The sequence below is a fragment of the Aotus nancymaae genome, unplaced genomic scaffold, assembly GCF_030222135.1.
Source record: "Aotus nancymaae isolate 86718 unplaced genomic scaffold, 86718_ANA_hifiasm-v0.15.2.pri h1tg000014l, whole genome shotgun sequence".
NCBI classification, from domain to species: Eukaryota; Metazoa; Chordata; class Mammalia; order Primates; family Aotidae; genus Aotus; species Aotus nancymaae.
The window spans coordinates 122,708,944-122,727,205 of record NW_026988425.1 but is presented as its reverse complement, the minus strand read 5'-3'; the positions used below and the strand labels follow the sequence as shown (position 1 = coordinate 122,727,205).

Here is an 18,262-nt window from a genome sequence, read left to right as displayed (position 1 = left end):
GAATTGGCTTGTGTGTTTATGGAGGCCAAGAAATCCCATGATCTGGGGAGTCCAAGAAAGTTGGAGATGTAATTCCAGCTTGAGTGCAGAGGCTAAGAATCAGGGGAGCTGATAAACCTGAAAAAAGGAGAGAGCTCCAATACATACACAGAGAAACAGTGCTTACCATGGTCAAGGGTTAGGGAGAAGAAATGGGGAGATGTAAATCAAAGGATACAAAATAACAGATATCTAGGATGAACAAAGTTAGAGATCTAATTGTAGAACATGAGGACTAAAATTAACAAAATTATATTTTATCAGAGAGTTTTGTTAAATAATTAGATTTTAACTGTTCTTGTGACACAGAAAAGGTGAGCTGATGAATATGTTAGTTCTGCTTCTCTAACCATTTTACTATTTGTTTGTATCCTGTAACATCATGTAAATCTCAAATATATGTAGTAAAATTTATTTTAAAAAAATTTTAAAGGCTGAGCACAGTGGCTCACTCCTGTAATTCTAGCATTTTGGGAGGCTGAGGTGGATGGATCGCTTGAAGTCAGGAGTTTGAGACCAGCCTGGCCAACATGGTGAAACCTTGTCTCTATTAAAAATACAAAAATTAGCCAGGCATGGTGGTGCACATCTGTGATCCCAGCTACTCAGGAGGCTGAGGCAGGAGAATTGCTTGAACCCGGGAGGTGGAGGTTGCAGTGAGCTAAGATCGTGCCAGTACACTCCAGCCTGGGTGACAGAGCAACATACTGTCTCAAACAACAACAACAACAACAACAACAAAAAACCTATAAATACTGAAGTATTTCTACTTAAAAGATTTGGACCCATTAAAAAATTTTCATTGCTGAAGGAAATGTGAGGAAACAGTTATCTTACACTTCTCAAGAAAGTTTAAATTGCTGCTAATCTGGTAGTAAATAATAGAGAGGAATCTAAAACATACAATTAAAATCACATAGAAAAAAACTTGACTGCAGAATAGTTTGTAGTATTCAAAGAGAAAAAAAGGTCTAATGTTTCTCAATAGTGGAAGAGTTAAATGCTTTATGATACGTCCACACAATAGAACACTATGCAGATATCATGAAAATATACATACTAACTCCAAGGGGGTGTCAATATACCTTACCGTTGGAAACTGGAAGTTACACAGTAAATGTATAGTGTATCCTTTTTTTAAATAGATAAAAGCAGAAAACAACGAAATCCTGTATGTGTGTTTTGTGTTTGCATGGTCATGCAGAAGAGGGTTGAAATACAGTAACTCCAGGCCATTAGCATTATCTCAGGGCAGTAAAGGGTGGAATGAGAGAGAGATGTTAAGGTTTTCTTTATAAATTATGTATTCTTTTTCACATGAAATGTAATTTAAGCATATTATACTATTGTGTTTAAAATTAAAGTATATATTTTATAAAATAAAAAAATAATCACAGCAAGTGAGCCTTCTATGGAGCCCATAGATTCAGCTTTGGGGGACCCAGAGCAGGTCAGAGAAGGAAGGAAAATGGGCTAGGATGGGGCAAGACAGGAAGTGGCAGATGGAAAATAACCAGCCCAGCTCATCCCTTGTGCCTCTCAGCACATCCTTGCCTTTTGCTTGGATGAGGACATTGGTTTCTTTGCACAAAGTTCCGTCAGCCAATGTATCATCATGTGGTGATGTCGTTTCAATTTCACCTAAATCTAAATTGTGACATTGTCCACCATGAGTGCCCTTCATGTAAGAATGCAAGGAAAAGACATAACTAAATGTAGCTGTTTCACCCCTAGCCTCTGTAGATGGACACTAGGGCCAAGCTGATACATCAGAGCCTTCTTTTTCCATCACTCATTCCATGTTCCCCTTATCCTGCCAGCACCCCAGATGGCAGTGTTTTATTTGGTGGGTGCATTAGTTTCCCAGGGTATTATAATAAAATACTATAAACTAGGTGACTTAAAACAACAGAAATTTATTATCTCCCAGTTTTGGAGACCAGAAGTGTGAAATCAAGGTGTTTTGACGCTCTGTTCCCTCTAAAACCTGTGGGAGAATCCTTCCTTGCCTTCTCCTAGCTATTGGTGGTTGCCAATCATTTTTGTTTCTTGGCTCATTGGAGCATTGTTCCCAGCCTCTGTCTTCACGTGGTGTTTTCCTTGTGTGTCTTCACATTGTCTTCCCCTGTATGCATCTGTCTCTGCATCCAGATTTCTCCTTTTTATAAAGAGACCAGCCATATTGTATTAGGATCTACCCTAATGATCTCATTTTAATTTGATTATCAAGACCCTACTTCCAAATAAGGACACATTCTGAAGTATTAGGAGTTAGAACTTCAGAATATCTTTTTTTTTTTTTTTTTTTTGAGACCAAGTTTCGCTCTTGTTACCCAGGCTGGAGTGCAATGGCGTGATCTCGGCTCACCGCAACCTCTGCCTCCTGGGTTCAGGCAATTCTTCTGCCTCAGCCTCCTGAGTAGCTGGGATTACAGGCACGCACCACCATGCCCAGCTTATTTTTGTATTACTTTAGTAGAGACGGGATTTCACCATGTTGACCAGGATGGTCTCGATCTCTTGACCTTGTGATCCACCCGCCTCGGCCTCCCAAAGTGCTGGGATTACAGGCGTGAGCCACCGTGCCCAACCTAGGACTTCAGAATATCTTATTTGGAGAATACAATTAAACCAGTAACAGTGGATGGCCCAAATCTGTCCTTAGGATCCAAGTTTTTAGTAATCCTTTCTTTATCAGGTTTCAGAGTTTCCCACTGACTATTATTGCTAGATGTGTGGATAGCCAAGACTTCCCACTGAGTTCCAGACATAGTCCTCCTTACTCGGTTGTAAGCAGTATAACTTCTCCCAGTAATTGGGATCAAGGGTAGTAAGTCCTTCTCCCAGTAATTGGGATCAAGGGTAGTTAGTCCTTTTCTGCCTATCAGTTCTATAGCAAAGGGAGCCCATAATGGGCAAGGGACAATCTCAACTCCCAAGCATGTCTCAGTTTTTAGTGAAAACATCCTTTGGGCACCAAAACACATTACTGAAAGATTCCAAAACTCCAGGGATAAAGAAACTATCCTAAATGTTTCCAGAGAGAAAAAAGGCATAGGCATAGGACTGAGTATCAGAACGGCATTGAAATTTTCAGTGGAAACACTGAAAAACAGAAGACAGAAACAATGCCTTAGAAATACGAAGCCTAGAAATCTATACCCAGCTAAAGTAGCTTGCTTCTGGGTTTCTCCTACTGCCAACTTAGTTTTGGCTTTCCTAGGTCTTCTGAGGCAATTAATACTTGTTTATCTACTTTCCAGATTCTAAATTATTATAGTATTCATCTTCTCTCCTTTTCTCTTTGTTCTGGTAGATTTATGTTCTTTTAAAAACTTTCTTTACTCTTATTTTAATGGGGTTTTGGAAAGGAGCTGTTTATGTGGAATTGCTTCATTTTTTAAGAGGACAAATTACTTGAAAACAATTTTATGACACTGATTCTTAGATGCTAGTTAGATGTTTTCAAGTGGCTAGATCACTAGGTGTGGGTAGGGATTCAGCTCCTTCAATAACCTAGACTATTATTTCAGGGATGAAATACGATTTTTAATATTCCAAATAAGCTTTCTGGATTTCTTCAGGAGACTGGACTGAGCTGTGAACTGCTCAGTCACTGAGAGTTTACTCTTTCCAGCCTTGGCTTTCTTTACTCTTTAGAGAAAGAAATTAATGAAATAGCATTAGACATATTTTACTCCCCAACTTTTTCTCTTGAAAAGTTCAAATATACAGAAAAACTAAAATGCAGTACAATGAACATCCATATTTCCTTCATCTGGATTCATCAATTGGTAACATTTTGCCAGTTTGTTTTGTCTCTGTTATTTATATGTGTATGTGAGAGAAAGACAAAACAATATGTATATTATAATATGGAAAGATACAGCAGCATAATGTTCTATATATAGGTATCTCCTATATATATATGTAAAAATGTAGTAGTTCTTGACACTTCATCTCATAGGGATTGTATTAGTTAGTTTGGGCTGCTATAACAAAGTACCATAGACTGGGTAGCCTATAAACAACAGAAGGATATTTCTCACAGTTCTAGAGGCAGGAAGTCTAAGATTAGGGTCCCAGCATGGTTGAGTTCTGGTGAGGGCTCTCTCCCAGGTTGCAGACTGCTGACTTTTTGTAACCTCAGATGGCAGAAAGGCCCAGAAAGCTTTCTGGGAATCCTTTTATAAGGTCACTAATCCCATTCATGAGGGCTCTACCCTTATGACCTAATCACTTGTCAAAGGCCCTACTTCCTAATACCATCACTTTGGGGTTAAGGTATCAATATCACAATTTTGAGGGAGACACAAACATTCAGTCCATTTCAGGGATAGTTTAAAATCATTTCTAAACATCTCAACGAAACATACATTCCTAACATGATTGTATTCAGAGTGAATTAAAAATGCATTGAGCAGTATCTCCTGAGCTAGATTTTAAAAATAGTCTTTAGTAAAAGCAAAGACACACCCTGCCCCCACCCCCACCCCCACACTCACCCTTAATTTCTGGGACCTTGTTGATCTGAATATATGGAACCATCTGAAATAGCCAATAATCACTGTTGTTCTTAATGACATCATTTTGTAAAACATTTTCTTTTTCTTTTTTTGAGATGGGGTCTAGCTCTCTTGCCCAGGCTGGAGTGCAATGGCGTGATCTTGGCTCACTGCAACCTCCACCTTCTGGGTTCAAGCGATTCTCCTGCTTCAGCCTCCCGAGTAGCTGGGATTACATGTGTATGCCATGACACCTGGCTAATCTTTGTATTTTTAGTAGAGATGGAGTTTCACCATGTTGACCAGGCTGGTCTCAAACTCCTGACCTTAGGTGATCTGCCCACGTTGGCCTCCCAGAGTGCTGGGATTACAAGCATAAGCCACCACACCTGAACTGTTAACATTTTCTAATTTAGTAAAAACAAAGGGTGGGTAAAGCAGCTCACTGAATGGCTGAGACCCAAGCTGTCTACCATGGACTGCCAAGATGCCCTGCTGAAGAGTATCAGATAACATTCCTTTCAGTTACAGAAAACCTTTCAGTTATAGTAATCTTAAAATGTTATGTTTTATGTTTTTTAAACTGTGAAAACAGTTTTTAAAACTTGCTGAAAGTATGACATTCTAGATTTGTGCCAGATGTCCATTAAGTGATTTACAAATGTTGAGAATCTAAGGATTCTTAGAATTCTTACTTATGGAGGTTTTTGTGTTCATCCAAACTAAAATTGTCATACAAAGGGTCCCTATTAAATACTGTCAAAACAATTTGACCTAATTGACATTTATGAAACAACAGCGAAATATGCATTTTTGGAAAGTGCACATAAAATATTTACCCAACAACGATCACTTAATTTTTTTTTAAGAAGTTTAAATAAAATTAAAACTTTGGTTGGAAAAAACTCTCTTCTTCTGTCTCCAGTGATTCAATTAGGGAAGCTGTTAATTAGGGAGGGAGAAAAGCCAACTCATTACTTAATAGATATCAACTATTCAAGGTGTTATACAATAAAATTCTTCTTTCTGTTTCAAACTAAAACTAAATAAATCAAAATTATAACATGGAACATGGTATTCAGTCTTATTAAATTATAAATTTTTTTCTGCCTTTTAATAGGAAAAAACATTTTATCTAGAAGGACTTGGAGTTTGTAGTTACAGTGAGTTTCTATATATATTGTATTTCAATTGCTAATTTTCAAAGAACTAAAACATTATATACTATATACTATTATATGCTACAAAATAAATATACTTAATAGAAATTATACTGAGCATATGTAAATCTTTCTTTCAAGATACAGAAACCACCACACCTAAAACTGAGGGTACATTAATCATGAATTAATATAGGGCGTGAGCCCGTTTAAAATATTTGCTCAGAGTGTTACTTTGCATGAAACTGTGATCTGCCCTAGCAGATTTTAATGTCGAATGTGTGTATCTTAAAGGAGGAATATCACAAACGTGACTTCACGGAGGTGCTGTCTCCCAATATGTACAACAGTAAACTCTGGGAAGCCTCAGGCCACTGGCAGCATTACAGCGAGAACATGTTTACCTTTGAGATTGAAAAGGACACTTTTGCCCTCAAACCCATGAATTGTCCAGGGCACTGGTGAGTATTAAAAGTGAAGCAGATCTTTTCACGAGAGCACATAGCATACTTCATCACAATTAGCTTTTAATATTATTTTGCTTTGTGGAATAAAAGAATCTGTTTAATTTGAAGAGTGGTGATTGCTAATTTTTACTAAGTTGTTTCATTCTGGAGAATGGACTTACTTTTGAAAATATATTTGATCTTTGGCAGGTATGGAATGTTAGCTGGTAACCACTGCATTTTTTGTGCTGATTAAAGATAATGTTATGTGTCAATTTTGTAAGTTTTATAATATTTGTCTTTCTAATAGTAATGCACTTCAAATGTTCAATTTGCAGAATATTTAGTTCTTTCATACTGTTTGGGTGAATTGTAACAAGATCAATGAGGTTATAATCAATGGCTTTCTGGATTTCATTGATTCCAAGATACCATTTTACTTCCACATTTCAACATTTCTGAAGTTGAAATGCATATTATAGTTGGTGGCATTGTAACGTTATATCATAATTTGATCAATAGGTTAGTTTCTTTCTTAGTAGCACATAAAATAAAGGTACATTTAATAATCAATGCTGTCTTTGATTCTATGAAAGACTGTAATTATCATAAAGTTGGTATGCAAATTCAACCTTGAAAGACAAACATATTTTACAATTGAAACTGAATAGGCATAATTGTCCACCAAAAAAAATCCCAACAATCGTAGTTTTTGTATTATCGACATACATGGTTTCAAGTAAATTTATGTAGAAGGTAATAAAACTGATATCTGAATACTGAAGAAAGCTCTTTGTCCTTTTAAGTGAAGATGAGAAGAAATTTAACTTTATGTTGATGTCATGTAAAAAATATGTATAACTTTAATTTTAGGAATACTGGTATATAAACATTCTATACTGTCGCTTTTTAAACAGAAGGTAGAAGCTATGCTATTGCTTTGCATTGTAAAATACTTCTGTTAATAATTTCTTAACTCATTTTTTTCAAAGCCATTTTTTAAAATTATGGCCTGAGACTTCAGCTATAATCAAAGTAGAGAATTTAAGTTTATCTTTTCACACCTCAGAATAAGGAAGCAAGACCACTGTGGTTTAGAGGGAATGGGATATGGGAGCCAGGAGTGCTTTCAGCAGGAGAGAAGTCTTTCACTCAACAGGGAGCATTAGTTGAGTGCTTCGTGTGCTTGGAGCTAGAAGCGCAGAGGTGATTAGGACACAATCCATTCCCTCATAGAGCTCATAAGCAGAGTGGGCAGGGCCATGCATGTAGGCAATCAGTTATAAAAAGGCCAGTGCCATAATGGTGGCATGTTCAAGGTGTTCTAGGAGCCTTAGGAGAAACTGCCTAGCTCTGTGTAGGGAAATGTCTAGGAGGGCTTCATTCAAGAAGTAGCCTTTGAAATGAATCATAAGCAGTAAATGGTGATTCACTGTGTGGTTGAGGGCAGGGAACAGCATTTCTGGAAGGAGATAATAGACAAGCTTCTTTCCCAGAGTGCTGCAGTGATGTAAATGCAAGGTTCACTAATTCGTGGAAGAAAGTTTTTTTAACCTGGTGATCTAAGAACTAGAATAAGGAGTTGACGGATCTTGAGGCTTAATTGTAATTTCTTTATATTCAGATAATTATTTAATCTTTTCTGTGCTATGTAAAACCTTTGTGCTACTACATCTTTTCTAGTCTAATGTTTGCCCATCGTCCACGATCTTGGAGAGAAATGCCTATTAGATTTGCTGACTTTGGAGTTTTGCATAGAAATGAACTGTCAGGGACTCTCAGCGGCTTAACCAGAGTGAGGCGCTTCCAGCAGGATGATGCTCACATCTTTTGCACAGTGGAGCAGGTAAACAATAACACAGAGTGAAGCATGGTGGTCACAAATTGAGTGTGATGCCCCGAACACAACTTGTATTCTTTCAGAGTTACTGAAACATAGATGTTTGGTCTAGTCTCTGAGATCTCATTCAGCTCTAGCCTGCTGTGATTCTCTAAATTAGGTCAATAGATTAATAATCTCTTGACATGAAATGTATTACTTTTTCTTTGGCTTCCTTCAGTGATTTTATTAACCTAAATTCCATTAAGTAGAGTATTTTAAGGGATTTGGTGGAATTCTGGAATTCTGGATGTTTTTTCAGTATTGCCTAGAACTTAAAATTTACTTTTTCAAGTTTTTGTGTTAATTCAAGTTAAAATTGCCATGCAAAGGGTTACTGTCAAACAATTTGACATAATTGATGTTTATAGAAAAACAGCAGAATATACATTCTTTGGTTTTTCTTTTTTTGGCTTTATGTTGAATGGGTAATGTGCCAGTGTTGTACCAGGGTATGAGGGTGCACATCTTACACATGTGTACACCAGCCATCACACTTATGAACTACAAAAGGGTCAGAATATTTGTTCTTTGAAACTGCACGTAGAATATTTACTAGGATAGACCATATTCTGGGCCATAAAACAAGTCTCAATAAATTAAAAGGAATTTAATTTAAAAAATGTTTTAATTAACTCTAATGTTTTAACTTAACCCTAATGTTTAACCCTAAACCTAACTGACCACAATAGAATTAAAATAGAAATCAGTAACACAAAATCCAAAGGAAATTTTTAAAAAATTATATAACAAATGAAAATAAAAACACATACATTAAAATTTGTGGGATGCCATTTAAGTGTTACTTAGAGGGATGTTTATAGCACTGAATACCTCCATTAGAAAAGAAAAATCAATGACTTAGCTTTTACTTAAGATAGAAAAAGTAGTATGAGCAAAAGAAAGAAAATAAGAAAGAGCAGAAATCATTGAAATAGAAAAAGAAAATAGAGAATATAAATAAAAGTAAAGCTGGTTCTCTGAGAAGATCAATAAAATTGATAAACCTTTAGACTGATGAGGAAAAAAGAGAAGACACAAATAAAAAATGTCAGGAATGAGACATATGTCATTACTACAGATTCTGTAGCTATTAAAAGGATAAGGCAGTTTTCTGAATAACTTTATGCTAATACATTTGACAGCTTAGATAAAATGGATAAATCCTTGAAAGACACAAGCTATTAAACTTTACTCAAGAAGAAGTAGATAATCTGAATAGCCCTGTGTCTACTACAGAAATCAAATTGAGAGTTAAAAACCTTCCCATACAGAAAACTCCAGGCCAAGATGGCTTTACTGGTGAATTCTACCAAACATTAAAAAAGAAATACCAATCTAGAGATACTCATCCAGAAAATTGAAGAGAAGGAATTCCTTACCACCTCATGAAGCTAATAATATTGCTCTGATAGAAAAATAAGACAAGTTAAAAGAAAGCTAGTGAACAACATCTTTCATGAACATAAAGTCAAAAAATTTAAACAACATTTTAGTAAGTCAAATCTAGTAATTTTTAAAAGAAGGATAATAGATCTTAATGAAATGAACTGAATCCCAGGAATGAAAAGTTAATTTAACATTAGAAAATGAATCATTGTAATTTCCCACTTCACAAACTTAAAAAGAAAACAAACAAAAAGACAAAAAATATATGATCTTCTTAGTAGATGGAAGAAAAAGTATTTGGCAAAATTCTACATCCATATCTCATAAAAACTCTCAAAACTAGAAATGGAGGGAACTTTCTTAACCTGATAAAAAGGCCTCTATGAAAAACCTACAGCTAACATCATACTTAATAGTGAAAGTCTGAATGCTTTACCCTTAAGATCAGGAACTAGGTAAGGATTCTCTCATTACTTCTCTGATCATTGTACTGGAAGTTCTTTCTGATGCAGTAAGTTAAGAAAGAGAAAATGAAAAACCATCTAGATTGGAAAGAATTAAAACTCTTCTAAATGACATGATCATCTATGTAGAGATTAGATGGAATCTACAAAAAGCTATTAGAAGTAAGATGAATTTAGAAAATTGTATGGAATATCAGTATATAAAAATCAATTGTATATGCATTTCATAACAATGAACCCTTGGAAATTGCAAATAAGAAACAATAATTATAATAGCATCTCAAAACATATGATAATACTTTCGGATAAGTATTCTCCAGAGAAATAGAGATAGTAGGATATATAGATATATGAGGAAATTTATTACAGGAATTGGCTCATTTGATTTTGGAGGCCAAGAAGTCCCATGATATGCCAGTTACAAGCTGGAGAACTAGGAATGCTGATGGTATAACTCCCAGTCTGAGGCCGAAAGCCTCAGTGGGGTGAGCAGAGGAGGGAGCTGTTGTAAGTCCCAGAGTTGGTGGGCCTGAGAACCAGGAGCTCAATGTCTGAGAACAGGAGAAAATAATGGTCCCAATTCAAAAAAGAGAGATTTTGCCCTTCCTGCTTTTGAGTTCTATTCCTGCCCTCAACAGATTGGATGAGGTCCACCCACATTGGTGAGGGTAGAACTTCTTTACCCATTCCACTGTTTCAGATGCTCATCTCTTCCAGAAATACCCTCACAGACATTTCCAGAAATAAATGTTTTAAGGGCGGCCAGCTGTCTGGCATCTCCTAGCTCAGTCGAGTTGACACTTAAAAGTAGCCATCACAAGGCATTATCCTCAGCAAACTTACACAGGAACAGAACACCAAATTTGTATGTTCTCACTTATAAGTGGGAGCTGAACAGTGAGAACACATGGACACAGGGAGGGGAACAATACACACGGGGGCCTGTCAGAGGAAAGTGCAGGGATGGAGAGGGTCAGGATAGATAACTAATGCATGCTGGCCTTAAATACCTAGGTGATGGGTTGATAGGTGCAGCAAACCACCATGGCACACGAATACCTGTGTAACAAACCTGCACATCCTGCACATATACCCTGGAACTTAATAATAATAATAATAAAACAAGGCCGGGTGTGGTGGCTCACACCTATAATCCCAGCACTTTGGGAGGCTGATGTGGGTGGGTCACTTGAGGCCAAGAGTTCGAAACCAGCCTGGCCAACATGGTGAAACCCCATCTCTACTAAAAAAACACAAAAATTAGGCAAGCATGGTGGCGAGCACCTGTAGTTCCAGCTACTCGGGAGGCTGAGGCATGAGAGTTGCTTGAACCCAGGAGACAGAGGTTGGAGTGAGCCGAGATTGCACCACTGCATTCCAGCCTGGGAGACAGAGCAAGATGGTCTCAAAAAAACAAAACAAAACAAAACAAAACAAAACAAAACAAAACAAAACAAAATAGCCATCACATTTAATGAATGAAAGACTTGATGTCTCAAATCCATCAAATTCCCTGCATTTCGGCTGCTACTCTCTGGTTTAAGCCACTGTCATCTTGCTCCTAAATGACTCCTCCAGCTTCCTGTTGGGGCTCTCTTCTAATCTTGCAAATTCATTCCTCATACTGTGAAAGAATACATTGGGTCATGTTAGTTCCCTGCTTAAACAAAACAAAAACCCTTCATTGCCTCCCCATTGGTCTCAGGCTAAAAAGTCCATACATTCTCCTGGCTTTGAAAGCACTTAATTTTTTCTGGCCCCTGCCTGCCTCTAGCCTGCTCACCTACCACACTGCCCCTCTGCCCTTTATCCCATCATATGCAGCCCCCTGACTCAGTCTGCTTATCTTTCTGCTGAGACTTCAACTCGGTGTGTCTTCTGCTCACAGAGCTCCTGAGCTACCTCCATGCGGAGCGCTTGCTTGTCCCCTGCTCTAGCGGGGTCTCACTTTCTCTGGGTGCCCCCTCCTTGCTGCTCTCTTCTGCATGCTGCTGCCTTTTCACAGTACAATTTTCTCGCCTACTCCTGCTTCATTCCCTGCACTGGCCTAGAGCCACTGCCAGTCCCCACCTGCCTACCACTCAAATGAAGGTTCAACTCAGGATTGGTTAAACAATCAAAACAGGGTCATCAACTGCTCTCCATTAAAAACACACTTTATTTCTACCTGACATGAAGAGTTTTATTTTTTAAAACATAAATGAATTTAATTTGGTGTTCTATTTGAATGTTTCATTTGCTTTGATTTCAGATTGAAGAAGAAATAAAGGGATGTTTGCAGTTTTTACAATCTGTTTACTCAACATTTGGCTTCTCCTTTCAATTAAACCTGTCAACGAGGCCTGAAAACTTCCTAGGAGAGATTGAGATGTGGAATGAGGCTGAGAAGGTAAGAGACGCACTTTGTGCTTCCTTTTCGTTTTAGTCTTGTGGAAAACACCTTTGCAGGAGGATGCAATAATTTGTAACAGAAATTTTGAAATTGGAAATTATGGGATACATTTATAGGTTGTAGAATGTGGTTATCCCATTTTCTTTGTAAAAGTGATAATAATACCTTACATTTGTTTCACACTTAAAGTTTATATCTGGCTTTTATTTATACTTTTTCAGTGCTGGTCACTAATAACTGGCCCAAGTTTTTAAAGAAATCCTCTTATTTGCTGTGACTCTTGGTTTGTGTGGTTTATTTTAAACCATTGCCTGTTGTGTCATCTTAGTCTGACTGTGGGGTCCGGGGGCTGCATGGTCTAGACGGAGATGCGCATACTCGATGCTGGAGTCCCTTTCACAGTCACATCCTGTTGTGCCCTGCCCTGTGTCTGTCTGAAGACACCCACGCTCAGATGTTACAGCTAAGCTTTGCAAAACCAAGATAAGGAGCTCATCATGTTGCTTTCTTTTTTTCTTACTAAACACAAAGGATATAGTATGTTTCCTGTGTTTGCTTTTGTTAAAAATGAGGATGGTGTCATGGCCAGATGCCCGGCTCTGCCTGCTAGTTCTCTTCTTGGAATGTAATAGTCCCCACTTATCCATGGGGAATAAGATTCCAAGTAGATTCCTGAAACCCTGGATGGTACCAAATAGATGGCAAACAGGACATGTTTCTGTTCATGCCTTCAACTTACAAATTTAATGCCCTTTCTTATCTTAACTAAGCATTTTTCATGCACTGTGGCTGGAACTTTTGCCTTGTGAGATGCAATAGCAAAACTAGCATGATTTGCTTTTTCCGTCTTCACTAATTCACAACTTACGCAATGAATAGAAGATTCTTTTTTTAACCATAGCTCTTAGCAACTTCAGCATAGGATTTTTTTTCCTTATTAAATGGATAACTTTCACCTTTTCACTTAAAGGAAGCATTTTGTGGCTCCACTCTGGCATATCCAAATTGCTAGCATCACAACTCTTGTGCTTTGAGGCCGTGGTTAAGGAAAATAAGGGTTACTTGAACATAAGCACTGTGGTACTGCATATTTGATAAGCATGACAGCTTCTAAGTGACTAACTGCAGGGGGGGCAGTGCATCCAGCGTGGAGACTGGACAAAAGGACAATTCCCACCCCAGGAAGGATGGAGTAGGATGGTGCTTTATCCTGCTGCTCAGAGCAGTGCATGATTTAAAACATATGAGTTGTTTATTTCTGGAATTTTCCATTTAATATTTTTAGACCACAGTTGACTGGGGTAACTGAAACTGAGAAAAATGAAACCACAGATAAGGGGGATTGCTGTACTCATGGGAGCTGAACACATGTTACAAGAAATAAGAATCAGAGAATCACTGGACTAATAGTGTAACAATTATTTTTACATGATTAATAGAAACAGAAGCTGAGCAGAGGCCACACAGAAGCAGTTTAGCCTTACCTCTAAATAGGGCCTTCTCCTCCCCACTGCCCCGTGCCCATCCTAAGCTCTTCTTCCACATCCACTGCATGGAGGAAGAAGGACAAATGAGATAGCCTATCTACCCCGGGAAGGATGCAGACTCAGTTTACCTGCCTGCCACATGGAAGCAGGAAGAGGAAATGAGGACATAGAACTCGGCTCTGGAGCCATTTTGCTCCAGACTTTAAAGTCTGAAAGTACTTCACCTCCATGAGTAAATTATAGAAGCTCTCTAAGCATCAGGATCAAGCATGACATGGTGATGATGATGATGATGACAGTGGTAGTGTTGGTGATGTAGTGATAACACCTACGTCCTGAGGGTAAGGGGAACTTCAGTGAAGTAATTCACATGGAGTGTTAGGCATAGTGCCAGGCACATGTAAGTGCCCAGTAGATGTTTGGTGTTGGTATCATTATCATTACTCCATTCATTTGAAACTTGGTGGAATGTAGAGAGCTGAAAAAGGGATGGATCAGGTGTGGGCCTGGCATGGGGAGGATGCACTGGAAGTCCTAGCATTTTTGCTCTTTTTTTTTAACTGATGGGGGTAAATAGTTTAGCAGCCAAGCCTGAGGTCAACCCAGGGGTGTAACTGTCCCACTAAGGGATAGGCCTGCTTCCACTTTTGGGACACTTGTCTCAAATAACTACCCCTGGCCTGGAAATCACTGACATGAGCATTTAAATATTTTGTCTTCAGAAGTGTCTGAAATGGTTTGAAAGAGACAGACCTCTCATTAATTCAGTGCTGTCTCAGCCCTGGCAGCTCCTGCTGTGCCCTCCTATTCCATGTCCTCCAAGGCCCAGGGAGCAACAGTGACCCTTGCTTTATGCTCTTCTCCAAAACTTGGCCTTTCCTTGGCTTTTTAGCTCCTTGCAGTCCCCAGAATTCTTCCTAACACTTGGTATCTGCTGTAGGAAGACCTCATTTGTCTTGGAAACAAGTAACTGTGTTCCTTCTCCTCTTAGAAACAGAGTGGAACAGGGGAATATGGCCTCCAGGCCCGGGAAGCATCTCCATGGAGACGAGACACTTTCTCTGGTCCTAAGTAGAAAAGAAGCTGCTTCTTAGGGTCAGGCCTATGCAGGACATTCTTGGGATCTCAGGAATTAAATCTCTGTCTCTCTCAAGATCAGATCCTGACTGAGGTCCCTGGGAAAGGCTGTCAGGACTCCAGGAATCAGCTTTCTTCATGATGGCAGCTTTGGCCCTAAGACTCTGCCACTACTTTGATTTCCCCATGAGGCATGTCACTCCCAAAAGTCTGGCCTCTCATGGGCACCAGTATGTTGGGGGTGATGACGGGAGTTTAGCTGGTGTTTTGCAAGTACTTTGGCCAAGGACTTAGGAATGCTCAGGTGCTTCTCAGGGAAGCTGGATTCACGGGAATACTGGAAGACTCGGGGAAATTTTTCATTAATACACACTTGCACCCTCACCTTCAATGTGGAACATCTTCACTGCAAGCTAAGTTGAAAGCATGTAGTGGCTTAGGCTGAAAACAAAAGTGGGGGCTCATGCACCCACACCCTATAAATTCTAACCCTCCCAGACATGTGCAGAGGTGAAGGAAAAGCAAAAAAGAAGTGGTGAGGCCTGCCGTCTTGGCCTTCTTACCCACCCAAACTCAAGAGTGGAAGAGGGAGTGAGATCAAGGCTTTCCTGCCTTTTCATGTGTGGAGGCCCCACCTACAAGGTGAATGGGTCTCGGAACCGTCACCAGGAGGCAGAAGCTGGTTGGTTTGTAGGGCACAGGGTTGTGTTGGGAGGAGGGCCAAAGCATCCTCTACCTAATGATTACTTGGAATTCACTGGAACAATTTATAAATGATCTTTCCTTCCCAGTTGAAATGTTGATTTTTCTTGAGAGCCGGTACCACCCTAATCATCTCTGTATAGTGTCTGCTCAATAGTTTATTGAATGTAAAAGATGCTCAATGAATATGTGTTGAACATAGATAATTAAGAGTTATAGTAACTTTTGTGAGCTGTATGTCAAAAAAAGATGCAATATATAATTGTATCTTTTTTCTTCTTTTAAAAAAGCAACTGCAGAATAGCTTGATGGAATTTGGAGAACCATGGAAAATGAACCCAGGAGATGGAGCATTTTATGGCCCTAAAGTAAGTAGACCATATGTTTCAAAAAAGTAAAATTTAAAAGAAAAATAAATACTCTCTCTAAGCAAATATTATTTAATTTGTAGATTGACATAAAAATCAAGGATGCTATTGGCAGATACCATCAATGTGCTACAATTCAGCTGGACTTCCAACTGCCTATTAGATTTAATCTCACATATGTTAGGTAAGTGACTGAATGTGATAAATATTGTAGTACTAATATTCTAATTTTTTGTCATTTGAGTATTAGCAATACAAAAATAAACATTAGTGAATGTCTAGTATATGTGCTATAAGCTCAACATATATTTGTTTACCTGCTCATAATCCAGTTGGGAATCAACTTGAATTTTCTGGTCTGGTAGGAGGAGGAAGATAAGTAGACGTGAGAATAGAGATACAAACAAAGTCCCATGAAAACATGATCCAGGCTGCTGACTCTCCTGAGTTAGTGGGGAAGACTTCACAGAATGCTGGCATTGGGTCTGTGTCTTAAGGTTGAGATGTTTTCTTGAAAAAGCGGAGGAAAAACAGCAATTTTATCACTGTAAACCAACAACTTCTCTAAAAAAAAAAAAAGAACATGCAGTAAAATTAACTCTGTCTGTGTGTGTGTGTACAACTTGATGGTTATGATTCTGTCATTCTCTTGTGCTGCTCCTTTCTAGTCACATACTCTTCCTTCTCCTAACCCCTGGCTACCATTAATGCGTTCCCCATCAGGATAGTTTTGCCCTTACCAGAATGTCATGTAAATGGAGTCATGCAGTATAGAACCTCCTGAGACTGGCTTCTTTCACGTAGCACAGTGTTGTGGAGATTCATGCATGCTTTTGCATGTCTTGATAGTTTGTTCTTTTTTATCACTGACTAGTGATTGTGGATGCCATTGTGGATCCAGTCTCTCATTTAAGCATATTTGGGTTGCTTCCAGTTTTTGATGATTATGACTAGAGCTGCTGTAGGTATTAGTGGTAGATTTTTGTATGAATAGAAGTTTTCATTTCTTTAGGGTAACCTGGGAATGGGTCATATGATAATTGGATATTTAACTTTGTAGAAATTGCCAAACTGTTTTCCAGAGTAGCTGCACCATTTTGCATTCTTACCTGCAATGTGTAAAGAGTTCCAGATGTTCCACATCCTTTCCAGTACTTGGTACTGTCAAGCTTTGTTTGTTAAGCCATTCTAATAGGTGTGTAGTAGCATTTTATTATGTTTTGATTTTGTATTTCTTTAGTGGCTAATGATGTTAACATCTTTTCATGTGCTTATTTGCTGTTCATTTATCCTCTTTGGTTAAATGTCTGCCAAAGTCTTTTTGCTCATTTTTAATTGAGTGATTTGTTTTCTTACTGTTAAGTTTTAAGAGCTCTTTATATATTCTGGATATAAGCCCTTGGAGGGATATATGATTTGCAGATATTTTACCCTGGTCTATAGCTTGCTTTTTCATTTTTTAGTTTCCCATTCATTCTGAGTTATTAATTTCAATAAAGTTTAATTTCTCAATTTTTTTCTTTTATAGATCATGCGTTAGCATCACATCTATAAACTCTGCTTAAGTACAGGTTATGAAGATTTTCTTCTATGTTTTATATTAAAAGTTTTCTAGTTCTAAGATCTGATTTGAGTTGTTTGTGTAAGATGTGATGTTTAGGTCAGGATTCATTGTGTGCATCTAAATGTCTAATTGTTCTCACATCAGTTGTTGAAAAGGCCATTCTTTCACCATTGACTTGCCTTTGTATCTTTGTCAGTAATTAGTTGGACATATATCTGTGGGTCTGTTTCTAGATTATCAATTCTGTTCTGTGGGACCACTGATTATCTCTTTGTCAGTACTGTGCTATCTTGAATACTGTAACTTTATAGGAAGTCTTAAAATTAGGTAATGTGGATCCTTTATTCTTTTATTTCAAAAATGCTACTTTGGCTGGCTATTCTAATTGTTTGGCTGTTAATAGAGTCTACAAAAAATTCTGGTGGGAATTTTCATTGGAATTGTATTAAATCTAGAGATCAGTTTGGATAGAATTGACATCTTAACTACGTTAAGTATTTTAATTTATGACCTTCTTTCAGCATAGAAGCCCTATGCCTATCTTGTTAGATGCAGAAATGTAGGTGTAGAATGTTCAGATATTTCACTTTGGGGTAATTTGAGTGATTGTAAGTGGTTTCATATTCTTAATCTTCACATCCATGTGTTCATTACCAGTATCAGGAAATACAGCAGATTTTAAAATGCTGATCCTATAATCCTGTATCCTGAGACTTTGCTGAACTTAACTTTCTGGTTTTGAGAATTTTTTTTTTCTTTGGTAGAATTCTTGGGATTTTCTATGTAGACA

The 18,262-nt window shown here is 38.0% G+C and overlaps 1 protein-coding gene and 1 pseudogene across 5 annotated transcripts in view; one reads left to right on the top strand and one right to left on the bottom strand.

Annotated features, from left to right (window-relative positions):
* Positions 1-18,262, top strand: part of TARS3 (threonyl-tRNA synthetase 3) — a 63,919-nt gene that overhangs the window by 32,518 nt on the left and 13,139 nt on the right. For all 5 annotated transcript variants that reach the window (XM_064376309.1, XM_064376312.1, XM_064376313.1 and 2 more), the window contains 5 exons: positions 5,999-6,165; positions 7,834-7,996; positions 12,134-12,271; positions 15,831-15,908; positions 15,992-16,092. In XM_064376309.1, coding sequence (XP_064232379.1) covers positions 5,999-6,165; positions 7,834-7,996; positions 12,134-12,271; positions 15,831-15,908; positions 15,992-16,092 — 647 coding nt within the window. The remainder of the gene's footprint in view (positions 1-5,998; positions 6,166-7,833; positions 7,997-12,133; positions 12,272-15,830; positions 15,909-15,991; positions 16,093-18,262) is intronic.
* Positions 8,448-8,545, bottom strand: LOC135275051 (small nucleolar RNA U13; annotated as a pseudogene).